This window comes from Plectrocnemia conspersa, unplaced genomic scaffold (assembly GCF_051122295.1).
Source record: "Plectrocnemia conspersa isolate PC_06_02 unplaced genomic scaffold, ASM5112229v1 ptg000002l, whole genome shotgun sequence".
Lineage (NCBI taxonomy): Eukaryota > Metazoa > Arthropoda > Insecta > Trichoptera > Polycentropodidae > Plectrocnemia > Plectrocnemia conspersa.
The window spans coordinates 9,875,072-9,898,557 of record NW_028277166.1 but is presented as its reverse complement, the minus strand read 5'-3'; the positions used below and the strand labels follow the sequence as shown (position 1 = coordinate 9,898,557).

At 33.3% G+C, this 23,486-nt stretch overlaps 4 protein-coding genes across 4 annotated transcripts in view; 2 read left to right on the top strand and 2 right to left on the bottom strand.

Annotated features, from left to right (window-relative positions):
• Window positions 1-4,081, top strand: part of LOC148237587 (tRNA dimethylallyltransferase) — a 336,763-nt gene extending 332,682 nt beyond the window's left edge. Inside the window, exons 6-7 of the mRNA XM_088205628.1 lie at window positions 2,990-3,200; window positions 3,280-4,081. Of these exons, the coding sequence (XP_088061754.1) occupies window positions 2,990-3,200; window positions 3,280-3,612 (544 nt within the window). The 3' untranslated portion in view covers window positions 3,613-4,081. The remainder of the gene's footprint in view (window positions 1-2,989; window positions 3,201-3,279) is intronic.
• A 2,768-nt stretch (window positions 4,082-6,849) lies between these two features.
• Window positions 6,850-8,239, bottom strand: mtTFB1 (mitochondrial transcription factor B1). The gene has a single exon (XM_088204982.1). It carries the CDS (start codon window positions 7,957-7,959, stop codon window positions 6,913-6,915), a length of 1,047 nt encoding a protein of 348 aa, XP_088061108.1. The 5' UTR covers window positions 7,960-8,239; the 3' UTR covers window positions 6,850-6,912.
• Ccdc56 (Coiled-coil domain containing 56) lies at window positions 6,850-8,239 on the bottom strand. Its single transcript, XM_088204983.1, has one exon. The coding sequence runs from the start codon at window positions 8,218-8,220 to the stop codon at window positions 7,963-7,965; it is 258 nt and encodes an 85-aa protein (XP_088061109.1). The 5' UTR covers window positions 8,221-8,239; the 3' UTR covers window positions 6,850-7,962.
• A 2,435-nt stretch (window positions 8,240-10,674) lies between these two features.
• LOC148237584 (F-box only protein 32) lies at window positions 10,675-23,300 on the top strand. The gene is made up of 6 exons (XM_088204469.1): window positions 10,675-10,848; window positions 18,695-18,797; window positions 21,172-21,543; window positions 21,605-21,870; window positions 21,952-22,060; window positions 22,129-23,300. Exons 1-6 carry the CDS (start codon window positions 10,745-10,747, stop codon window positions 22,222-22,224), a joined length of 1,050 nt encoding a protein of 349 aa, XP_088060595.1. The 5' UTR covers window positions 10,675-10,744; the 3' UTR covers window positions 22,225-23,300.
• The last annotated feature ends 186 nt before the right edge of the window (window positions 23,301-23,486 follow it).

Genomic DNA, 23,486 nt, shown 5'->3' with positions numbered 1-23,486 from the left:
TTTTTTTTAATTTTATTATGTATTATGTATTCCACGGGTAACAAATATAGATAACTTTCAATCAATTTATACTATGCTCTCTCTCAATTGATTTTTCAACGTTTTAATATAATTAAAATTCAACTTTCGCTTTCGTCACATACTAACATTAAGCTTTCGTTTCCTTGTCCGATATACTAAACCAATTAAATTAATTTCATTGTATTCAAATTTCAACAACTGATCGATGGAATTACATGGTAGTAAGTCACTCACTCCTCGTAACTACATATTGAAAAATTATGTAAATCAACCTCTAATGCTACGTTACGTTTGCCTCAAAAGACGGACACACCACTGACCGTACCGTCATTTACATACACCTTTTATTTTATTTTAATAATAAATAATAACACACACAAAATATAAAAATAATATTCAAAGACTAGTAGAGCACACGTGAGCAAGTCTGGCTTACACAAACCGATAGTCATTGCCCCAGGTTATTTTTCGCAGGATTCACATAATCTCAGACGGCAGTAAAAATAATTTTACACAAAATTGATCCTTATCTAAGTGACCCTTAAGGTTTTTTTCGCTCAAACTGTGTTTCGCCATTGATATCCATTGTGTAACTCAGTAATACGATACTCCATGTACATGTACACGCAGTGTATTAAGGGTGTCATAAAAAACATTTAAAAATATATAATAAAAAATAGATTCTCACGAGTTTATGTATGTTAAATAACATTATTTATTTATAATACAGTATGTATTAAAAAATCAAGATTCAAAAACGATTCCCATGACTTTGTTTATAAATATGCAGCTGTCTTTAAAACAGCATTCAATTGCAGCTGTAGACATGTTCATTAAAACTTCAATTTACTATGTTATAAATATTTTATTCTAAGCTAGATTATTTAGAAAATGTCGATAGAAATGATTAATAATTTATCTCTAACTCACAATAACACAATATCAAGCATAACTATTTTTTCAGAGAGATCTTTGGGATAACCATACAACCCATATTTTCAGTAAAACAAATTAAAACGGTTTTTTTTTTAGCAATTTAATTATTTTAATTTAATTCAAACTGGTTGAAATGCAACTTAATCTTAATTAAGTTATATTTTTGAAAATTATAAATATAAAAAAATATCTAAATTTCCACTAATGAGTCATTCCTTATCTCGTCAGCTCGCCGTGCGATTAGAATTCCGTTATTTTACAATTCCGCTGTTTTACAATTCTCATGCCCATGAAAATATTATTGAGCTTATTTTTAACTTAACTATTAGCTTATTTCTAACTTAAGTATCTACAATAAAAACCTCCAAAATAAAACATTTTTAACTTTGTCTGTTAAGTTCGCTTTTGTAATGATTATTCAACGGTTCAATGCTAATATCGGTTATAAATTATTACTGCTTTTATTTTTTCCAATATAAATCACTTATTCGCCTGGTGGAAGATCTACGTTCTACGCTAATTTGGCAATGAATCCTATGTTTGGTATTGATGTTATTTTTTTAATAGAACAAGGTCGTCCTCTCTGGAATTCACCGCTAAATATACTAAATAGCTCATATGTTGCAGATATTCCTGAAATAATTATCGAATAAAAATGCATCGGAGAGAATAAATATTTTCACGTTTTAGAGCAATTTTGGCACAGGTCGAAAAACGACTTGGTCATTCGTTAAACGTGTGACCCAAACGTTGTCCATTCTTCGAAAAATACTTCAATAATAAAACCGCGGAGTGCTTATATTAAGCGAAGGAACAGATTCCGATCGTTTTACCTGGAAAACGTGTGATATAATCGGAATGCGTCACACCTTTTAAGCCCAGGATTAAGATACCATATTTCATTGGTATCTTTTACATTATGTATATAAAAAATCAAGATATTTTCACTTTTACTTGTTTGAATTTATAAACTTCATCGATCATCTAAAAGATTAATAAACTTCATCGATCATCGATCATCTCCTATTCTTTCAAACTGTATTTTATGATTTAATTAGGTGACATATTGTAACATTGACTCTGAATTGAAAAAGCTCCTGTAAAAATAGAAAAATGTATTTGTGAATTGTAACAAAATTCTAAAAAATGTAAAATAATATAAAATCAACATTGAACGAGACTAGAATAAAGAATTGTAGAAACAACTATATTTACTCAGTTTCTGACAATATTATTTATAATTTTAAATCACTGCTATAATCGGTTCTATTCCAATTTCTGCTGTTTCTCTTTATCTTGATCTTCCCCCTTAGAACAATATTTGGACTAATATATTTAATTCATATGAAAATCTGAATGGGGTTATTTTGTACCCCACTTAGTCGGAATACTGCATTTTTTTGGTTCCGTACGTTAAAGGTTAAATGCCACTTTAGCTAGTGTTTATATATAACAAGTACCTTTCCATTGTGTTAATATATCTACTTTTTAAGCTGATTTGATACTCGAACAATTTCAGCTAAATCACTAAATTTTATTATATAATTTCCTGAAACAGTATGCTACTCTCAGTATTATTATGCATTTAACAATGGGGTTGATTAATTCCTGAAAATTCTGAACTACCAACTAAAATATAATACATCTTCATTCAATTACATTTTTCGTATACAGCATTACTCTTTGACTTTATCAAGCTTTCAAAACAGTACAAAATATATCCAATTTTAAAGCACAAGTGAAATGAAATGGGCTCAAAAAGAAGCAACATGAAATAAAAACAGTTTTTTTCTTCTTTTAACTATATTTAAAAAATTCTACTTTAGATTGATTTAAATTTAGATCTGAAAATAATCTAGCATGATATCATCTAAAGATGTTGTATGACTAAGAAATAAGAATATTCTCGACTCACATTGCTAGGTGCATATACTACAATGTAACTGAAATTGTTCAATGTTAATCATCTACTGTCAATACAAAGAGAGATACATTATAAAGCACATACTAATTAACATGTTTATCATTTCAGACCCACCGACTACACAAAAGGAATATTCCAGTCGATAGGCTTTAAAGAATTTCACGACTATCTCATACTGAGCGAAGAAGAACGACAAACCGAACGTGGCAAGAAGATATTCGACACCAGCTTGGAAAATCTGAACATTGCCACAAAGAGATACGCTCGTCGACAGATTAAAACGATTAAGAACAGACTCTTGGGACATCCGAACAGACTAGTATTACCTTATTTAAATACACAACTTCATAATATTGTTATTTTATACTCCTCTATAATATATATTTATATATTTTTAGGTGCCACCCATTTACAAGTTGGATACCACAGATGTATCGAAATGGTCTGTTAACGTGACCGAAAAGGCTTTAAGCTTGATCGATAGTTTGTTAGAAGAAAAACCATGTCCTTTAGAACCCGAAGCGGCAGTTGTTGGACTTAATTACCGGGATGGTCTCAATCCTTACATATCAAAGTATTGTGAGAAGTGCGAGAGGATATTTATAGGCGAATTACAATTTAATCTGCACATGAAATCGAATAAGCATCATAAAACTGTGAAAAGGTTAAAACGTTTAGCGTTAAAGGCAAAAGAAGGTGATGCAGATTGCGAAGGCGGTAGCAGTTTTTAAAACTGTGAGTCTTAGACATAACAGATATAATTCTAATTATTCAACTTAAACCAGTAAACTTTTTATAATAGTAAGCACTTTTTCATATACAAAAGTTTTCAACTGAATTTAAACAATGCAGGCTTGAAAGATGCGTAGATAAATCGAACAATGACTACTTCGTCACTGTTCCCTCGTTCAAGATTCTCCCAATTCCTTAATACCTCAGATTTGATCGCTTTTGTCAATGGTAGACCTGTAGTATCTTTCACTTAGTTTATTATAATTGACTGATCTATCTAATGGGTTAATCGCCTGCAAGCTGGAACAGAGTATTGCTCTAATTTATGTGATTTTCAATACTGCTACATATTATATCTATCATACATGCTTTGAATAATTTAGTATTTATTTGGGTTACAATGTCTACTTATTAATAAAAAAATTGTATTGATTTTTTAATAAAAAAAATTAACACACATAGCCTAAATATCTACAATTTTATAAATTTTCTACTCAACCTATGCAGATATAGATGTTTATTAGACAAAAACAAATAGTCTGTTTCCGCCTCGAATCATTAAGATTGAATATACAATCGGGTACAGAACTGTATCACTTCCATCGGAAATTTACTTATTTTTCTTGAATAATTATCATCATGACCTAACAGGTTACCCTATTGTATCATAATGGTCGGAAACAAAAATAATAATAAATTGAATAGAAAAACATAAAATCATTTCTGGATATCTGAAATAATATAAAAAGGAGTTCCAAAGCCTCGCGGGAGTTACAAATTAAGAATCCTTTTTCAAATTAAACAGTTGTGAGCAGCCTATCTCCAAAAGGATCTAGATCAATCTACAGACACTTAATACTCTCCATTTATTTTATCATTATGCATCTGATCACATATTAAATGCAATCTAATGATGTGCCTGTCGTTACTGCTTCGTTTTAAGTGAAACTCAAAATATAACAGTAGAATAGAGCAACCACGATTCAAATACAGGACACGAATGCGAAGATTCTGACGAAGATTAAGATGAAACTGAGGACTAAGAAGAAAAGATGGCATTTTGGAGAAAGATAAATACACGTCCGTTGCTGGAACTTCTAGTTGTAACATTTCACAATAAAAGCCACATAAAAGCACAATGATAAATTAACAGCAGAAGACTAAAGTCGGATATAATTACATTCTATTATCTGACATATGTGATAAACCAGATTTATTCACTATACAATGTTTCACTTACAACACGGAGATGGCCAGCGGTTGCTTTTTGATTTAATGAATATTAATGGCATAAATGCAATGTGCATATACAGATTATAATTATTTATAACCAACACAATAAAGCAGTTATATAAGTTGGTGAATAATACCTGAAAGAATAAATATATGCTTTCATTTCCTTCCCAGTGGATATTTTGAGTTTGTATGGAGGCAACTTTTATGGACTACCTTCCAAAAGGGGATACAATAAATGCCAAGTACTATTCCGATCCGCTTATTGAACCACTAAGGCCCTTTCTGCAGCATGACAATGCAAAACCAATCTACAAATGTAGTGTTGACTGATCAGCAGTGAGAATTTCTACTACATCCTCCTTATTCACTTGATTTAGCACCTAGTCATTATCACCTATTCAAGAAAAAGGAAATGAAGCACCGTGGCAAGTATTTTCTGTCTCTTTAAAGCACATATGAACAACTCCCGTTTTCCAGAGCGCGTAGTCTGTTGATGTTACAGATAAATTTTCCAAGTATTTTTTTATGGAAGAATTTGTTAATTCTGTAAGAGTTATTTTGATTTTTTAATGGCTCAATTTAGTTTTTATTTGTCCCCTGGAACTCTTGCGATTGCCATTTTTTACGAAGATTTCTTTTATCGATCAATATAATCCGACCTTTGTTCCTTGTAAGTATGATGACAGAATTCCGGAGTTACTTGCAAGGCTGCTCTGTGTATTTTCAATAAGGTGTTTGATTGCAAGTTCTATATCTTCTTCTGTTTTTAATGATATAACAAATGTTATCAAGTCGTCCAAAGATTCCTTAAATGCTGCCCAATTTGTTCTCTTATTGTAAAAGGTATTTATTACTTTTGTACGCACGTTAAATATGATTGGAGAATTATCTGAAAATAGGTCTAATGAAGATTCCCCTTTGAGATACTTTTCCGAAGTTCCTTTTATAAGGCAGAAGTCGATAAGGTACGAATTTCAGATGGCCAATATGTCGGTTGCCCAGTAAAAAGATAAGTGAGGTTGCGAGTTTCCGTAGCTTTCAATAGTTGTCTTCCTTTTGATGTTGTCGTTTTCGAGCCCCACTGTGTGTGTATCACATTATAATCCCTTCCTGCTAAAAATCAGTTTCCATGGGTGTTATAGAATTGTATATACTAGTCCGCGTGAAAAGTTCCCAGATCCCATTATTTCACGTTTTGGTGACGTCAACTGGCTGCTAAGATCATACGATTTAACGCCATTGGATTTTTTATAGGGTTATGCTAAGAGTCGTGTCTACGCCGACAAAACCGTAACGTTAGAGCACCTAAAAACCAACATCCGCCAAGTTATAGCCGAGATTCTGCCCGAAATGTCATCATCGAAAGGATCGGCTGCTGCAAAAGGTCCATCAGAAGTGGCCATTTAATGGATAATATTTTTTATAATTAATGAAATACATCAAATGTTCGATTAATAATATCCTTAAAATTGTAGGATTTCTTAAAAAATGTTTTGTAAACTGATGTTGGATTATCTTTTGTTGGGTTTTGGAGTGCACTGCTTGTATACCGTCAATATAACTGTTAAATTAAGCTCAGATTTAACAAATCGCACCGGAGTGATGTTCCGGTACCACTATACTACTGATTACACCTACTGCAATAAGCTGTGTACTTATACCGTTACCGATTACATAGTTAAAAAAGCGATAAATAATAAGATCAAGAGTATACAGGTTTTTAATTTCAAATTAAACCTTATAAAAATGAAATTATACAATTGGATGAAATGTTTTACACTTAACACATGAAATTGCATAAATTAGAAAATTACAAGCAAATTTCTAATCTCCCGATACTTGCCTAATTATCTTACTGCATTGCTATGTATACTTCTCTAATCACCCTGAAGAGTAAATATCAACAATTTTTCAAGTAATGAGGATATAATACACAATTAAAAGGATTAGAGACAAACTCACTAAAAATCTGGTTGTATATCAATATAAATAAAAGTAGAAAGCATTTAACAATCTTTATTAACATCTATCACAATATTTGCTACATAATATAAAATAAAAGTCTAAACAATACATTCATATTTATCTTCTGTGAAATCAGATGGCAAATTTTCTTTATTATATATGCGCCTTTTACTTCTAAAATTATAATCAGCAACTTCCGGATGCTCATCAAGAACTTGCTTGTATGCATAAATAAGCCTGTTAAACTCCATGTTCGTTATCTGATAAGATCGAGTTCTCGGATCCAGATCGGCTATTTCAAATACCTTCAAACTGAGTTCCCTCATATGCATAGGAAACAAATTCTCGACTCCTCTCAAGGAGTATTTTTGCCGCATGTGAAATATGTTCCTCAGAAATTTTTCAATCAACTTGAAATCTAAAGGTATAAGGGGTTGTTTTAACGGAGTGAAAGTAACGATGCCAACGTCTACGTCGGGCTTCGGTAAGAAAGCTTTACCAGGAATATTGAATCGATGTTCGACTTTACACCAATTCTGACACATGACGGATAAGCGGCAGCGTTGAGGCGATACGATCGGAGCTACGATTCTCTCGGCGATTTCTTTTTGGAACGTTAACGTCATCCGAGTTCTACCGTTAACCCAAGCGCTGCTCTTTTCTGATATAGCCTGAAGCCATCTAATGATCAATATGGTCGAAATGTTGAACGGAAGATTGCCAATGATGTGATTGTTGGGAGGAACATCGTCCCATGCTCTTTTGTCAGAGTTAGCAAATACATTTTCGAGATTGGTTCTGAGTATATCGCCGTGTATTATGTTGAACTTGAGTTCTTTATTAACAGCTTCTCCGATCATCTCTAGAGAGGTAAAGAATCGTTTATCTAATTCTACGACTGTTACTTCGGCTGGATTGCGACGTATTATCGATCGCGTAATACCTCCAGGTCCCGGTCCGACTTCGCATACGTGGCCTCCGGCTAAATCGCCCGCTGTTTTCACAATCTTATCCGTTAACCTCTGTTCCAATAAAAAGTTTTGCGATAATTCTTTCATGGCTCTTAATTTATACATCCTGATTATTTCCCTGATGGTAGGCAACGGTGGCAAGCGCACTCTAGCAGCTAAAGCTAAGTTCGACATCGCTTATTCTTTGTTGATGACTTCGGGAGCGTCGAAATTGTCCAGGAATGTCTCCTGCTTGATCGCGTAGATTGTATATGCGTAGATAGCCAAGACTCCTGCTCCCAGACTTAATCCGATTTTCCTGTTGAATGTGCGCGACTTGAGAAGTTTCTTAACTCTTTCCTCGTTCCTTTCTTCTATCATGCGCATAAAACTACGCTCAATGTCGGTGGTACGAGCTTGAAAACTCGGATCGACGGGCGCCTTGTCACTCGACATTTTTCTAGCACATAACCTCAAACTGACAGATGTAACTTGTCGGTAAAACAGTGCGCTAATTTTTCGACGAAATACAACGTAAATAATAAATCTACTCAATTCAAGATGGCGGTTTATGTCTTAGAAATAATAATTTAACATTTAATCTCTATATTATTTATTTAAAAATAAGGATGATAAAAGAGTAAATAAAAAATAATCCTCCAAATTTTGATTTTTTATTTATTTTATTACAAGAAATAAAGCATTAAAAAATAGAAATACCTTAGTCTTCATATTTAACCATTTCTATGCTACATATAAATATGCAAATTAACCACCATTTAACGACATATTTTCTGAAAACATGTTTTATGTGAAATATTACAACTAGGCTTTAAAAATTATTAAAAATAGCTACTCATAATATTAACTGATAATTAGACGTGTTTTGTATGATGCTTAGTGTTGCCATATAGCCAAATGATTTGTTTTTTTAATGTTTGTGATTGTTTATCTCCGACTTCATCTGAAACATCCGTCATTTATTAAAGAGTTATATATAATTGCTCTAAACATTTCATAATATATACCCTATGTACATACGAACATAAATTTCATTACTTTGCAGTAAAAATTTGATAGCACACAAATATCAATTTTAATACTTTGCACTAAAAATTTGATAGTATTCACTTCTTACACTCAAATTTGAATTTAATATTTTGCACTTTGAAACATATATTTCTGACATAGTATCTACGTATTTATCTATTATCTAATGTTTTAGTTTTTTAAAAACGATCAGAGGCTATAATTATTTTACTTAATTACGAGATGTATACTAGTACTAAAACATCAGTGAGATCATTCAGCGCAAAGAATTAATTATTAAAAGGTTGTGAGTATAAAAAATAAAAAAACTCTTAATTATTTAAAAAATTAAAGTTTGCCGTTAATATTCTAAGAAAAATGCTAAATTTTTATTTACCGTCTGAAATTGCATTGCAAATTTGTTTTTTATTTTTTAAAACTGAAGAGATTTCTATTTGATATCTTTTAGAGATTGAAGAATATTATGTACTTGTTAATTATATCGACACCACGCTCAGAAACCAGATTGTTATGAACATCTTCTCTGGATTTTGCCGCAAATATCGGTTAAAAATCACAATTAAACGTTTATCAGTGTTGTTTATAACACTGAATAACACACGACGACACTGATAAACGGTTAATTACGATTATTAACCGATGTTTGAGGGATAAACACGCGCACGGCAATAAACAGCTAGGTTTATATTTTAAATCGTATTTATGTAGAAAAACGTTGTTACGTTAAGGCGAAAAGTAGAACAAATATTTATAACCATTAGTTACTGCGCATGAAACTGATATTCTTAACAAGTACCGAATATTATTATTATTGCTAATTCGCCTTTTATATTCTACATGCTTCTTATAATATAGAGAAGATTGTATTTGTAAAAAGAGGGAAACCATCAGTTTTTTATATTAATAAGGGCCGGCAAATAAGGATTGAAGCGTGAGAATCAGATACTGATAATTTTAATCAGAGGTAAAAGTAAGCCAGAAATCTTTAAAGCTCCGTTTTGGTTTAAAATATTACATTTTATAGTAAAAATAGCGGCATTTTTACAATATAAAAAACTCATTATTATATAATTTTAACTTACTCGTAAAATTCTTTGAACGTTGAGAACGAAACAAACAATTTCTTTATGAATTTTCTAACTTGGCAGAAATGGCGCTTCTACATGAAACAAACGACCAAAATAGTTTAATATTATTGTGTAACGAGAAGCCAATGCTCCAGCAAAACAAATATTTTTGTTTTACTGGCACGCCAGCTTCCCTTCCACCACACTACCGTACTAGCGCAAGGTGAGTGGCACCGTGTAAAACAACAACTGTCGCCTGCCAGTAGCTTTTTCATAACAATGCTTCTTCCAGTTGCTGGCACTGTGTAAACAGTAAGGCGTCAACGAACTGGAATGCCAGTCGCCGGGTGCCAGAAACCCTCCAGACAACTTCCAGCTATCAGCGCGTAAATCAGCCCTTACGTAAGGTTACTAGACGTCATCCTTTGAGGAGGATTATCCTCCTCAAAATGCTGTCCTCCCTTTTGTTCTTCTTTGTCTTCCTTGAACAAAAAAAAAATCGAAATGATATTTTTTTTAGCTTCCAATAGCAATATGTCCTTTGTTCTTTGCGAACAAAAATTTTGGAACGGCCTTTTTATTTTTAGTGTCCTTTGATATTTTCAAAATCTGATCACCTTAACTAACGCGATTCTACCTATCTACAATATATACATTGAAATTCATATGTGCTTATAATATCGATTAACATATATGCTATGGTCGCGACCTAAATATTGTTGTTTTTGTTTTGAAAAATGACAGCTGAAAAGCTTGTCTATGGTCGCCTTGTCTCTGGCTCATGTTGTCGTTCGCTCAGCTGTGGCTCTGACGGCCGCTGTCAGTCGACGGGGTAAGTGTGTCGCGGACGGTCGTGTGTCGCGATGCCGTTCTACTCCAAGGACTGGCGCTCGCCTGGCGAAGAATGGGTCAAGACGCGAGGCGGATGGGAGAAGAAGAAGGTTTTGGAGTGTATCGACGTCCGCAGGTGCGTCTCCGCCCCTCGAAGCGCCCCCGTAACGCCGATCGATTGCTCTTCCTTTGTTCGCCGCGGTCTCTATGTATACAAACAACGCGCTGTCACTTTTATTTCCTGCTTTTGCGCAGCCATGTTTTTTACGGATTTCGATTGTAAGACGCAAAAAAAAGCGGCCATTGATAATATATTCACACAAACCCTACACGATCGATATCGAAAATTCGGATTTGCGAACGTGTGCGCGTAACGGCGGCCATATGTCTTTTTCGCGATGCATCCCTATCTTGTCATTATTATTTTTAAAACGGTATCGATTTTGATTATAAAGACGCAATTCGAAAGATTCGTTTGCGACAATTTTCTTTTATCGACGACTTCCTGTATGCAATTGTAGAGTGCGATGACATTAGATGCATGCAGGCTGCGCCGCCATTGCGCAATGTTTGTTGCACGATTTAATTTAAATTGGTCAAATGTATTTGGCCATAACGAATTCGATTGCGACTTTATTACACATTTAATTGCAATATTTTTTTTAAACTTCTCATTCGAAATAAATCGTATAAAGTTTTGCCACACAGATAAAATTACTTGGTTAATAAATATATTTAATAAATTTAGTTTTTCCTTTTTAATCTATGTTTCGGTAAAAATATAAATAATAATTATATGTTTTGTGCTATTTAGTTGATATTTTAAATACATGATACAGGTTTCATTTATTTTAGATTAAAGTTCGGTTTTTATTATTTTTTATGACTTACTTAATTATAACTTCTTTCTACAAAGATTCAATAACCTGGTTTTTACGTAAAAGTATAGGCTTAAAAGGAAACTTATATATAGCATATTTCAATAATTTCGTTCGTCAACGTCGCAAGAATTAGATTGTTTAATTTTTTAATATCTATTATAGAATATTTTTCTCTAGGATCTTTTTAAACTTAGTTACTAATATTCATTTTTTTAATAACCGCTACTTAAACAAAATAGCGTATTAGTATTGGCTAATGAATTTAGCCGAGATATTTACGATATCTTTTTAGAATCATTTTAATGCAAGACACAATGTACTTAATGTAATATTTTTGCATTTCAAATTCCCTATTAAATCATACCCTAAACATTAGTAATAATATTTCTTGTAAGGATTTTTAGACAATTTAATTGAAACTAGTTTAAAAATCCATATTATAGAGCCAAAAGTTTTGTGAATTAAATATGTATATATCTGGGTATCAAAAATAGAAAAAATGCCCAAAACTCAGTTGTATAAATAAAAGGAAAGGAACATTGCTTTTTACTTATAATTAATAAAATCAGTTTTAATGATGACTTGAGAATACTTGTATGAACGTCTTCACGCATGCACCACTTCGCGTTTCAAAATATAATAATATATATACGAAAACTTGTGTTAACCTTCACAAAAAATAACACAAACGTTATGCACAACTGTTTTGCGATAAGCGTTTAACATTAATATAAGACTGACTATTCCAATCGCTTTTTATCATGCGAAAGCGTCTTTTCACAAATTATTTAAAGTTAAAAACTGGTTCATTCCATTCCCAACGTTTGAAGCATTCCACGAATACGTATAATGGTATACTATTTAAATAAAATTACATAGATTAAATTATCTATTTGCCACAAAGATTAAATTATCTGATATGTGTATGAAGTCAGGCGCTAAAACAAAAAGTAATGTATTTAGTATACCAATAAAACTATGTGCTAAAAAATGTTTTATAATCAGATGATAAATTTACATATATCAAGTTTGCTTCCAACAAAATAATGCATAAGCATAAGATTTTATGAATTTCCCCCCATTTTGATACATAGTCAGTTTTTGTCTAAAACGATGGATAAATATTTTTGAGGATAATTTAAAAGAGCGATATATAAAATAATTGTTCCATAAAACGAATTGTTTCTACATTACTTTTGGACAGATTATGTATCATAACAGTGAACACCCCAATAATAGTTCTCCGCAACGAATCCTTTTTTAAAGATAAAATCCGAAGATTTACCTTACATAAATGCACAAAAAATTATTTATTTTTAATGCACGTGTATTTTAAAATAATTCCCTGTTAAATCGCACTTAATATTTCTTAGAAGACTCGTTAGGAATTTGTAAATAAATATTATAATTAAAAAATTATTGAACGCCGATAAGTACAACATAAAACTCGTTGATAACACCGACTTAATTTAATATGCAAAAACTTATCTTCGTAATTAGAAAGTCGATTAGAATATCAGTATTGCTGGGTATTTATAAGTTAAAAAGAGGTTTTATTTAATTTTATTATCATAAATTATCGTTCGATAGGTAAAAGGAGGTTCACGGCTGAGTAGGTCACATTGAGGTCTGACCTATTTTCCGTGGCTCGAATAGACGCTGCGACAAGGCCATATATAGGTCAGGGACCAGCCGTACTCTGCCTGCGTTTTGGAAAAATGCTGCTGCACATTTCCCTGAAAATGTGTACTTGAGTCTTTTCAAAAACTCAAATCAAGTGAGATAAATTTGTATAGCATTTCCATTCCTATAACTGTTCAAGTTAAATTTTATGATGACTTCCCTTACAACGTATGGTATAATTTCTCCGACGTTCTAGGAACATTTAACTCAGAATGTTAAGACGGTTTTAGAAAAGCGTCTCGCTTTGATCCTCATACACGTGCAGTCGTTCAAATCTCATTATCTCGAGGCGCTCTGCTCTTTGAGGCTCCCAAAGTGTCGCTGATTGCTCGGCGTATATCATTTTTTGTTCTAGCCCATCAGCGTAATGACGGAAGTGGAAAAACTGTGTTCTGTGCCTTGATTAGTCCGACCGTGGACGTGTAGCACGTTCTGACCGATAATTATCAAGTGGGACGCCGACCCAATTGTTTCACAGTCGATAAGACAGTTCCTCTCCTTGCGATCAACCATTGTGTTATTTTGTTCGTTGGCCAATGCTGGAGAATCGTGCTAGGAACGTGACGAAACAGCGGAGTCGCTTTGCTTTCTATCGACACTTTTACTTTTGCTCTCGCGATCCGATTCGGCTCGCTAGGAAAAGCGACGAAAGACGCTATAAAGATAGCTCGACATATCGCAGTATGTATCCAGCGAATGGCATTTGCAATTACGAGACTCGCTGGAAGTGTTTCATGCTTCGATAGCTCTTGTACAAACTTTCAATTAGCGATGCAAATTAGATTTATTCTCAGAATGTATTATAAATCGCAAAAAAGTGAGCGCGAAGCGCGATAAGTTGAGCGCCTTTTCACTCACGTACATATTTACGCATTTAAAAGAGTCGCTAGTTATATTATGAAACAATAAATAACTACAACGTGAAAGTAAATAGACACATGTGTATGATTTTTTATATAATATTGATTGTGAAACGTAAGATTGTTGGTAGCATAGTAACCGCAAGAATAGGCGTAATAGTAATACCACAAAATTACAATCAATTAAATTGATTTGCAATAGTTTTCTTCGTTGGTACCATTTACACGAGTAACATGACTGCTAGTCTATTAATTCATATATGTATAAGAGTGACGTGAATCCATAGCTCCTTCTCGGTTATAATGATCCTCCAGCATCGATCTAGCATCCCACCTAATCTAGAGACATTAAACATTGGGTGCGATAAATAAGTACTTTGTTCCATAAAAATAATTATTTATGGATTTATGTAAAGTTAATCTTGGTTCGTTGCAAAGAATTATTCATGGGGTGTTCACTGTTCTGACCAATGCTTGCTCTCTACCGCTCTCTCGCACCTAACCTGTCAATAGTAATGCACAATCAATTCGTTTTATGAGCAATTATTTTATATATTGCTGATTTAAATTATTGTCCTCTTAAACACCGTGACAAGAAAATGCATATGTATTTATAGAAATGTTTTAATTTAATTTATTTAAATTTGTCTGGACAAAAGAGCATCGATAGAGGATCAGGGTAACTAAGATTTAAGGATTCTCCACTTAACAGATATTCTTCTATTTAAGCTTCTTATGCGGTACTAAAATCATGGCAACGGTCATAAATCTGATGAATCTTTTTTTTTCACTCGCCGCACGTTAGATTTATTTTTGGTCTTATCCACTGAAATAAATCACGCCGGTTCTGTGTTTGAAATTCATTTGGCCAAAACGCGATTAGCCTGGATTAATAAAAATAAATGTTGTATTCAGTGTTACGAGTATTAAAAATTTAGATTAGCGTTTCCCCTTTTAAGTTTTGATTATGAAATACATAATGTGCGTTATTGTAAGTGAGAAATTTGGAATACTGCCCAGCATGTCAAAATGATTTATATTATATACACAATTATCTTATCTGAGCTTCCTCGTATGTAACGCTGAAAAGGCCATGAATGCACTTTCTTAAAGTTTATCATTTCGACACAGAACTGATCTTTGCTATTTATATGAATGTTTCTATTCTAAATATTTAAAATATATATATATATATTTTCAGCATATGTGATTGTGTTTATTATATTGCCCTATTTTATAAACGTTTATCAATTCTTTCGCTCGGCGTCGGTCGAATTTCGACACACACGCGTTCGAATAGCTCTTTATATAAGTAAATTTGGCTCTTTGTATGTACCATAAACTAATTATAGAAGAGAAGAGAGATGCACGGAATTCGAACCCCTCTTTTGAGTCCACACTGAAATGTATAAAAAGAAACGCAGTGTTGCCACCCTAGGCCAGTGAATGCAAAAGGGAAAAAAACAATAATTATTACTTGACATTGCTTCAATTAAAAGTTGAGGTTGAATCTGTTAATGCATGCTATGATATAATGCGCTGTTAAAATAAACATCGTTGGACCCGCCATTATGATTGATATTTTTTATTTTATTGAACACGTGATGGAATTCGCTTTCATTGTACAAGCGACATGCAATTCGGATTCATGAAATGGTGTTGCGTTTTCGATACATTTGTATGTATTATTTTTTCAGCGGCAGACGACGTTTCTCAGGCCGTGTATAAAAACGGAATTGAATCGTCCATTGTGCTATGAAAGGCGTGTGAAAAATGAACATTTTCGTCGCGTTCTTGTTACTATTATAATGTATTATGTGTTATGCAAATGGTAAACGAAAGCAAATTGCAGTTTCATTATTATCGGAATTATGTGCGATCGCGTGAGCCATTTAATCGAATCGATGGCGACAATGGCCGTCGAATTAATTATTAAGAGCGACGACTCGGATTAACGAGCGTTAAAAAAACGGAACTCGTTATTGCGATGTTTTATTTTTAATGAATTGATTAATCGCAATAACGATTTTTTTTAGCAAAAACTCGTTACTTCGAATCATCTGATTTAAATAATGATATAAATTCGATTTGCAGAATTAGCGAAACTAAGCAGAAAACATTCACACATAATAGTTTGCGCTTTGTCCTAGTTTTTGATTAACTGCGACCGTGGTCCTTGACACTTTCAAGGGTGCGTTTTTGAATTTTATCAAAATTCAGCTGTGTCGCGCCCCTTTACGCAATATTACGTGACCTTTGCATGCTAACCTTCACACTACGAAGGTAAAACATAATAATTAAATATACCCTTATATATTTCGCATGTCGCACGAAGCAGCTCATGTGCATGCTCGTGCTAATATTTTACAATTATAATTACGAAATCTATAAACCGGTCTCTTGAAATGATACACTTTTTTCAACTCGATTGCACAAATGTAAATGTTTGTTTACGTTTATAAAATGTAAATATTAAAATTAAACCTGTTCTGCAAACCTGTCTAGGAAAAAACAGTTAGGATCGTTTCATCTCGACGGAGACAAAGAACAATAAGATTTACATAATCAAATTGGGAAAATCGATAAAATTATTTTACGTTGGCATCACTGTATAGGCGCCCTTATGTCGATGTCAGACTTTGAAGGTGAATTGTGGCGTTTTTTGCCTCGTCCACGAGTAAATAAGATACAACACCTTTATCTGAATCAACGGAGCTGGAAAGTCGTTCATTTTTTTCAGAGTGAATCATCGACTTTTTGCGCCATGTTTTTGTCATGGATAGCTAATTTATCTGCAGGTGATTGACTCCAGTGAGTCACCTGCTTTGAGATCTTTGAGGCACGAACCGGTCGCTATCTTTTTGTCGTATAGATTATGTATTATATAGCACTAAAGAATATACTTTATTAACAGCGACTTTGTCCAAGACAACGAGTATAAACGACTACGATTAAAGGAAAATGAAAAACAACTACAATTCATCATAGTTTTCTTGACTTTATTTTGTATGTATTTTCACGTCAATATAATATATTAACAGCATCAAAATACATTTTTTAAATATATTTGGGCGAGGCTATTAAAAAATGAAATATTTCGCTTGTTCTGGAATACCACAAGGATATAATCTGAGTCCTTTGTTATTTTTTCTCTTTATCAATAAAATACATACGGCAATTGATTATTCATAATATTTATTATATCCTTGTGTGTTAAAGAGCCTTTGCACGTCTTTCAACCCTTTCACCGCGGCTGATATTTTAGCGCACCATTTCGAAATTTGTTAATATGTGGGGGAGCACCTATTTGTGCCATAAGTTATTTAAATAATATTTTAATAAATTTAAGTGTTTTTCAACCTTAAATTATACAACAAAAAAAACATATTACAAGACTCAAATGCATACTGGCGATTTTCTTCATGACTTCTATAGTTGTTATCTGCAGACTGCAGTCAAATATATGTACAATATTTTAATGTAAATATGTTAACGAAATTATTAACTTGATTACGTATGTAGTATTTCGACGCCCAATCTGGTTCAGTCAAGCAGTCATACTAAATCTCCAAGAGTTCAGCTCGATTTTCGATACGACAACAACATAGCGCTGATGTGATTTAAAAATAATTTATAAAAACTTTGTCATTAAAAATAAACGAAAGTGCCGACCAGGTACCGCACAAGTTGTATTTGTATTATTAAATCAGCTGCAAAACAAAGTGAAATACCATCCGGCGTGAGTTTTAACTTTAAAATATTACATTTTTTCGGTAATACTTGCTTTTGTAATGACCTTATATAGACCTCAAGGATTAGTTATCCTTCATAATATAAACATAATTCGTTTTCCTAGTATTGCTTATATTATACATACATTCCAGTCACTGGTGCACGAGTAGAGGATTATGAAGTACTTTTGCCTCATTCTGCAATATCGATTTGATCACTTTTTATATTTCACCGCTCACCATAATCGTTTCCGCAATGTACTATTTTTGTTCAAGCAATGTGCACTCTCGTTTTTGTAGAACGCTTCAGATGAGCATAACAGCGACATGCGCCACTTGGACCGTAAAACGCTACCATCAACGTGTCTGTATCTAGATAAGAGGCAAATCATACACAGCGTTACGTAAATAACGCTACGTGTGTACAAACTAGACGTACATAAATTGCGTCAAATATTAAAACGAGCATGCAATAAATATTCAGCAATTTTATAGAGCAATGCATCTGTTACAATTACTTTTTTTCATACTCTACCGGCAATGCTCAGCCAAGCATATCTATTTTAGGAATGTATGTACATACTTGAGACTTCCTTTTTACATTTCCCCTTGCAATGTATTTTAGTGCGTTTAATTGTCGTGCCATCTTGTGGTTCTGTATCTATGTATATGTACAAAGCGTATCAGATTTTTCACCTCGCGCCCACTCGTGGAAGTGCTAAGTGAACCCATGAACTGGTTGTTATTAATAGTGATCGATCATGCAAAATGATGATTGAATGATTTGTCGATGTTGTATTGAATGTTGTGTTTTTTTTAATTTACAGAGACAGCGAATTGTCTGACGGCAGCGACGATGGTTCTAATTCGGATGGAGCTTGCTCAAATGTTCCTCCGCACTGTCGCATCACTTTGAAATGCACTAGAGAAGTAAGTATTTTAGTTGTATTATTGTTTATTGTGTGTGTGTGTGTGTGTGTGTGTGTGTGTGTGTGTGTGTGTTTGTGTGTATAATAAGAAATATTCAATCTAATTGGATTAATACAGACTTAGACTAGATTTTTTAAAATAATAACGATGCCAACATTTGATAAAAAGTTATTTTATTTTTAACAATATTTTTTTTATATAAGGCCGGTTTCACACGTGCCGGATGGATTTGCCAGGCACCGGGGCGGCGTCGTATAGTGGGGGTGGTGTTCTATGATAACTTCAGATTTAATTAAGGTTATCCGAATCAAATTTTAGTATTACTTGCTGATTTGAAAAGTCTGGAAAAATTCTTGCTGCGCAGTTTAATATCAAAGTAAAAAAATATCTACAAAGTAAAAAAATAGTTTATAATTAAAATATAATATTTTTAAATAGCTCTCGTGTAGTTGTTGGAATAATCTAAATTGACCAGACCATTGGCGTATCTAGAGGGAGGCGGACCGCCCCAGGCGGCACCTGCTTGGGGGCGGCATTTTCGCAATGGAAGGACCGTTTGTGTAGTGTAGATCTTAAACTTAATGTGAAGTATGATATATCGAACATATATCCGTATCGTATGGTTTAGACCTAATAGTAGAGGCGTAAACCCAAATTTGTCATCTCTTTCTCAATTATAAATAATGATGAAATGGATATCTCTCGAACTGACTATGTTAACGCAAATAGAGTATAGTTATAACCTATTGACAAATAGCCTATGTGACCCGATCCATAATTTTCTACGCCAGTATAATGTAAATACAATGGTTTCCTCTCGCATTATGCAAGTATCGCATTACGAAGAGCGCAATAAACAAATCCGGGCGCCCCGGGCGGCCGCCCGTAATTATTATTATGCTCGTGCGTCCGATTAGCTTTTGTTCAATATTAAAATGGCAAACACTGCGTGGGCTTTCGTACCGTTGCAGCCGCAACACGCCATAGCATAACGTGTATGGCATGGTCCTTTTGTGATGCTCCGTTTTCGAAGCGGACAAAGAAAATTCATAGCGAATTTCAGCATCCGCCGATTTAACGCCACTCGGCCGCGACAGTAGTTCCGTGCGACCATTTTACGACGCAATAACGACGGCTCCACTTAATGCACAGTTAATTTTCCATATTGTAATCGGTGTTATGCATTATAAGAGTTAGCCGGCTTTCTAATAACAATTACGATTGTCAACCGTGAAATTGCTTGTTCGATCCGATGATCTCGTTTCACTTTTTTGAAAGTTATCTCTCGAAATGATAGCAAAGATAATACGATGACTATGTCACGGGTAGTTGTGTACAAGTGGGAAAAACATTTGATATAGTAACTCAAAAAATCATCTAGTACTACTCCATCTAGCTGCACTATTCATAAACGTGTATTGCATTTAAATCTGGGGATGTTATTATTTCAAAAATAATATATAAATACAGTTAGTGTTTCTTCTCGAAAATTATTTCTCGAGAAATTTTATAAAGCATATTTTATTATACAAAATTAAATTTGTACGAATATTTTCAAAATGTTTACAATTACTGCCCTTTTTATAATGCCAATAGAAGAGCGCATTTTGACCAATAGAAGAGCGCAAAAAACAATTATCCCTTCTCAGAAGTCAAAAATCCACGTCAAAAGCAATAAAATCGTGCCGTCGCCGTCGTAGTGAAAACGCTCTTTACCGGGGGGGGGGGGCATCTACCCCCCCCCCCCATTGAACTTGATCTTACATATTATAGGTAGGACAGTGGTCAGCAAACTTATTAGCCAAAGAGCCAAATATGTACATTACAACAATTAAAAAAAAATTGAGAGCCAAATCTATTTATTAATTTAGCAAACCTTTATTATAATTTTCCAAATCAACACAAAAACATTCGAATTTAGAGCTCCATATTTCCTTGTTTTTTAAATCTGGTGCGAAGGCCCGTGGATATTTGTGCCAGAGCCGCACCTAAGGGGCCAAAGAGCCGCATGCGGCTCCGGAGCCGCACTTTGCCGACCTTTGGGTTAGGGGGTGGTACTTTTCTCTTATTTATTTTTTATTATTTACTATTTTTGATCGTCAAATAGACTATTTGATATCATTTACTAAATATCTAGTTAAAATATGTTGTGTAACGGCATTGGTCGAACATCGGTGGATTTGGATTTAGCTACCTGTAGATGCATTCCAATCGTATTTTCCACTGATTTACCAACTCCGTATTATGTTACCGACGGTATTATTTGTTCATGTCCCTTTTGGCAAGTGCTTTCAATTGCTCAAATATATTTGAGGGGTGGTCCCCGACACTTTTACTATATTAAAACATACTTCATATATAATATGTTTTTCAGATAGCCGGATTCAACGGCTTGTCCGAAGTCGTCCGCCGATTGGATTTTCCGAGCGCCGTCAAAGATGTGAGGCGTTTCAATTATATATGTGCCTTGCTTGAGCTGCTGATGTCCGAGCAGAAGTTGACAGCATTGTCAGGCAATGCCCAAAAAGCTCTCCTGACGACTATAGAAGAAGTGGCTATGCAAGTTTGTGTATCGCAACAAAACTTGCGGGCATTGAGAGTTCTACTCGCCACTTTGTTCACGCTGTGCGAACAAGAGCGTCGCTCGTGTTGGGGAAGACCTTTGGGAAGCAGAGCTTTGTGGAGGCACCACAACAATACCATACGTCGCATACATAATATCGCTGATAAAATACGCATTCACGAGGTAAATTATTGATTGATAATAAATTTATAGATATGTTTTATTATGTTATATTTGATTTTAGCCGGGCCCTGAGATTGTTCCTAAGATTCAACAAATGCCAGAGGAGTGCATCAGAGAGATTCTCCTAAGAATGGCAGACCACAAAGATTTAGAAGCCAGTGCTGAAGCCTGGGGTGTAATGGCTTCCGTGTGTTCGGAACAGAGGATCTGGCGTGAATTGGTTATGTTTCATTTCACGTCTTCGCAGATTGAGTGCACTTTTACAAAGTTAAATATTCAACCGGACGACGAGAAGGACTGGAAAGCTATTTATCATTCATTACGAAAGTGAATATATTTTTTATATAGAAGATTTAAGGCAAGGGCTTATTAACTATAATAATATTTACACTATTGTGTTTTTTATAGATCTTTTGGATTACGCGAAGAAGTTCAGTATGCTGAAACTCTATCTTTATGCAGACATTGTAAATGTTTGTTTTGGAGATCCCTAGGACATCCATGTATCGCTGATGAGGTATTGTATCAATCGTTATAATAATTTCATTACTTTAAGAATTATATTTAACTTGTACGATATTTTAGTGTCCTGAATATCGCGAGCGCGTCAAAGAAGCCGGAGGGCCTCTTCCGCCTCATCCGATCCCACCGGCTGCCTTCTTGAAGTTCTTCTCTCTCTAATCAACCAGATTGCTATTTTTAAATGCGAGTATTTAGGAGGTTATTCTATAATTTTCATGTTTCTCATTCATTGTTAAGCGTGTGATCATTTTTTTTAAGTTGACATAATTATGATTAAAGCTATGTGATAGATTTAATGTTAAACTTGTTCATAAATCTAAATAAACACTGATAAGTTTTACATTGAATATTTTAAATAGATCTAACATCATAATGTTGGTAGTTCATAGTAAGAAATTCAGCTATTAAGTTTATTTGAATAAAATTTATTTTATAGTTATAAATATTGTTAACGTTTTTATTTTTATTTTTAATTGCTTTTTGTGGATTATTATTGTGATGTGATTAATCATGTAGAACTATTATTATTATTAATAATTTTAATATAAATAATAATAATATTTATTATGGTTAACTTGGTAGAATTTTAATTAACACGTACATATATAATATTATTTTCAGTCAAAACTGTCCTCGCTTTTATTATGAAAGAAACGTGTTTTTTTCTTTATTAAATAAAGGAAATATATTTTAGATAATACCGTTATAAGCTTTATTTTCGTTAAAGTTATTAACGTCTGTTGTGTGATGGTAAAATAAAAAAGGCAATCTAGCAGGGTCCAACGCGCGAAGCTGGTTGACGATTTATTTTATAATTTTCTTTATTAAAAATTATCGGATGAATGTTTATCAACTTGTTAATACTGTGATCTAGAATTATAAATGGTAAAGATTGAAAAATAGTGTAAATTTGCTATTTACGAATAAAAAATAATCCCCTTTATGGACAAGAGATGGATTTATTTTATGTTTTCTGCAGCGGTAGCTTATTAAATTTGATCTATATATTATGTGATATTTTATTTATATTATTAAAATCGTTGATGTAAATCAGTTAACCAATTTACTTTTTTGTATTGTTAGATCAATATGAATATAGACTATTTCTTATAATTTTTAGAGTTTATAATTACTCAAATGCTTATTGTTAGTGATTATGTTTTTTATGTATTGGTCTCCTTGTACTGTAAACTGTGAAAGTAATAAAGTGAATTATACGTATATTTTTAAAGCTATATTGTTGTATGTTTATTATTTGTCTCTCATTATCTGCAATTAAAACGTCTACTAGCGTATATATTTTCAGGCAAAGAGATTCATTTTTGATGCACGAAAGAAAAGGAAAAGTGATGTGAAATCTAACTTTTTACAAAATTTCGGACAATACGGTTTTTTTTATATGTGAAAATATTTTAGATAAA